Below are 2,352 nucleotides of genomic sequence, written 5' to 3' on the forward strand. Positions count from 1 at the left end.
CGCAAAAACAATCACAATAATTCGGTTTGCCCCTGACCTCTGGGCTGTGGTGGCCGCCGCATTTGCTTTCCCGCCTGTGAGCCCACTCAGCATGCAAAACTTACCCTCTCGCCCAAACTCTCTGCAGCAACAAACTGGGAACAGCGAGGGGATACCACCAATGGAATACTGCCGGCGTACACCCACAAGGCGCCATCATTCCCCACGCAATTTTACTCGCAACCACAACACAACCACAACAAAAAAAAGGTGCTGCTGTGGTAGCGCTGGCCATAATAATCACTTGGCGCACGGCAGAGCGAGTCCCTAAGTACGCCTCCTACCCACACACAAACACACTCTGGAATATATCATACTCCCTAAAATATTTCACCAGTAAACTCAAGCTGCTTATTCCCCTCCTCCTTTTCCTTCTCCCTCTGGTTGCCGCCCACGTTGGGTTTGTCGTTCACTTCTGAAATTTTCAGCTGATACCGCTACCTGGCACTGACGCACCTGCTGATTTCAAAATGCCGCAATGGCCTGAGGGTCCTCACGCTCATTGCTGCCCGTTACATTTGCGTGCACGACGACAACACATTGCTGCCACGCGTTTATTGCCGTACTGTCCTCATGCTACACGTAAATGATCTCCCACGACAAGCCTTCCGCAAACGTTTCCCAGTCATTAAAATAACTCCGTAGAAAATTGTTGAACTGCACCACCGTGCTGGCTCTGGTGCCATGTTCAGTCCTCGTCGTCACACCTGCACCGCAACCATCGTCCTCCGCGGTGCGTCAACGAAGAAAAAGCCGTCCACAAACGGAAAATGTCTGCTCTCCGGTACGTATAGCACCTTGTATTGTACATCCAACATCGGAGGATCGTGGTCCAGCGTTATTAATCCAACAGATATGCTTGGATGCTTTTCGGGGTTCGATTGCTGCACACATCTCTGTCGCCGACGACGTCCTGGTGGAGGCAACTCGTTGAGGCCTGGCACTGTATTTTCTACAAAGACTCTACGCAGGAATACGTGAAGAGTGCACCGCTCCAAAAGTTCCGGCAATAACACTTTACAGTACGTCTATAGTCGATAAACAATGTCATTCTCCTCATCCACTTCGAGTAACCCTCCAATTAATTCGTTTTCAATGGAAAAACAGACCGGCAGGTTAACAAACTCCTCAAGACCGCGTTGTCTTATTGCTCTGACAACTTTCACAAGTTTGTGAGATGCGTCATTCGAGGGTACATTCCCATACCTCCAATCATCCCATAATGTACAGCATTTGAAGCGTCGATACGTACCAGGATGTCCTTGATTTCCTCCACGCGGTCCTCATATTCATTGAATTGAAAGATGCATCGTGGAATCGGTCCGACGTCATGCGTGTGCATGTGCATCCTTCTCCAATACTCCGCCTGCTCCGCCCATTGTTTGAAGTTATTTTCGTGCGGGGACGACAACGTAATGATGCCCCACTCAGGGGAGGGCACAACATCATTCGATGGCTCTCGAAAATGTATTGCCATATCGATGATGATATACCCCTTCATTCCACTCCCAGCCAAATTTACCATAACCCCTCTAATATTACTCTCACCCTCGTATATTGTCACCGTTCGTGTCCTCTTGTCAAACAAGTATGCAAAATCCCTTCCAAAGCAGAACACAACCACATGGAGCTTCGTGCCGTCGTGGTGCAGCAGCTGATGAAGGAGGTAGGAGTCAGCCGCCATTGACTCCCCCACCCCGGGGGCTCCAACCAAAAGACGGCGTCTCATGCATGGTGGGCCTCTCTCTGCAGGGAGAAACACTCCTTTTAGATCACCCTCGACGATCTTCCACACCTGATGCACCTCAATGTTAATGTAGCAGTTGGTAATACGTACTGAATGGTTCAGCGAGTGCGGCCATAGCTTTTCAGAGGAAAGGATCATGAGTTCTACGCGTGGTGGACGGAATTGCTCATCACCACTCACTGAAAAAGAAGTATTCATCTGCCTCATGTACTTCCATAACTCTTGTGGCCGTTTGCCCTCTCTCACCTCCATTCGCACCACCATGTATTCATCTTCGTCCTCAGGAAATCCCATGACGTGACTCCACGTTGCATCAAATACGGATTCGTAGAATCCCTCCGGTAATGGTTGTCTGGGAGGTTTTTCGTTTTCCTGTATTTCTTTCTCCGCCTCCTCTGCCTCCTCCACCTGCTGAAGAGCTGCATCGAGTCTTCCTTTTGTACGAAGGGGAACCGTATCCTTCTGTCCAAATTCCTTCCATTGATTGAGAAAAAACACACCTTTCTCTGTGAGCTTGCGTGCATCTTCAAAAAGCTGATACTCTGGTGAATTGAGAATTTCCCCTC

At 49.3% G+C, this 2,352-nt stretch overlaps 1 protein-coding gene across 1 annotated transcript, besides 1 other annotated feature; it reads right to left on the bottom strand.

Annotated features, from left to right (window-relative positions):
• Positions 1 to 219: 219 nt before the first annotated feature.
• Positions 220 to 248: a microsatellite.
• A 953-nt stretch (positions 249 to 1,201) lies between these two features.
• Positions 1,202 to 2,352, bottom strand: TraAM80_10447 (retrotransposon hot spot (RHS) protein; the record flags this gene model as incomplete). Its single annotated transcript, XM_029387064.1, has 1 exon — positions 1,202 to 2,352. A coding segment is annotated over one exon (1,151 nt), but the record flags the coding sequence as incomplete, so codon positions are not given.

Source organism: Trypanosoma rangeli, assembly GCF_003719475.1.
Source record: "Trypanosoma rangeli strain AM80 chromosome Unknown Tra_15.4_contig_00971, whole genome shotgun sequence".
NCBI lineage: Eukaryota > Euglenozoa > Kinetoplastea > Trypanosomatida > Trypanosomatidae > Trypanosoma > Trypanosoma rangeli.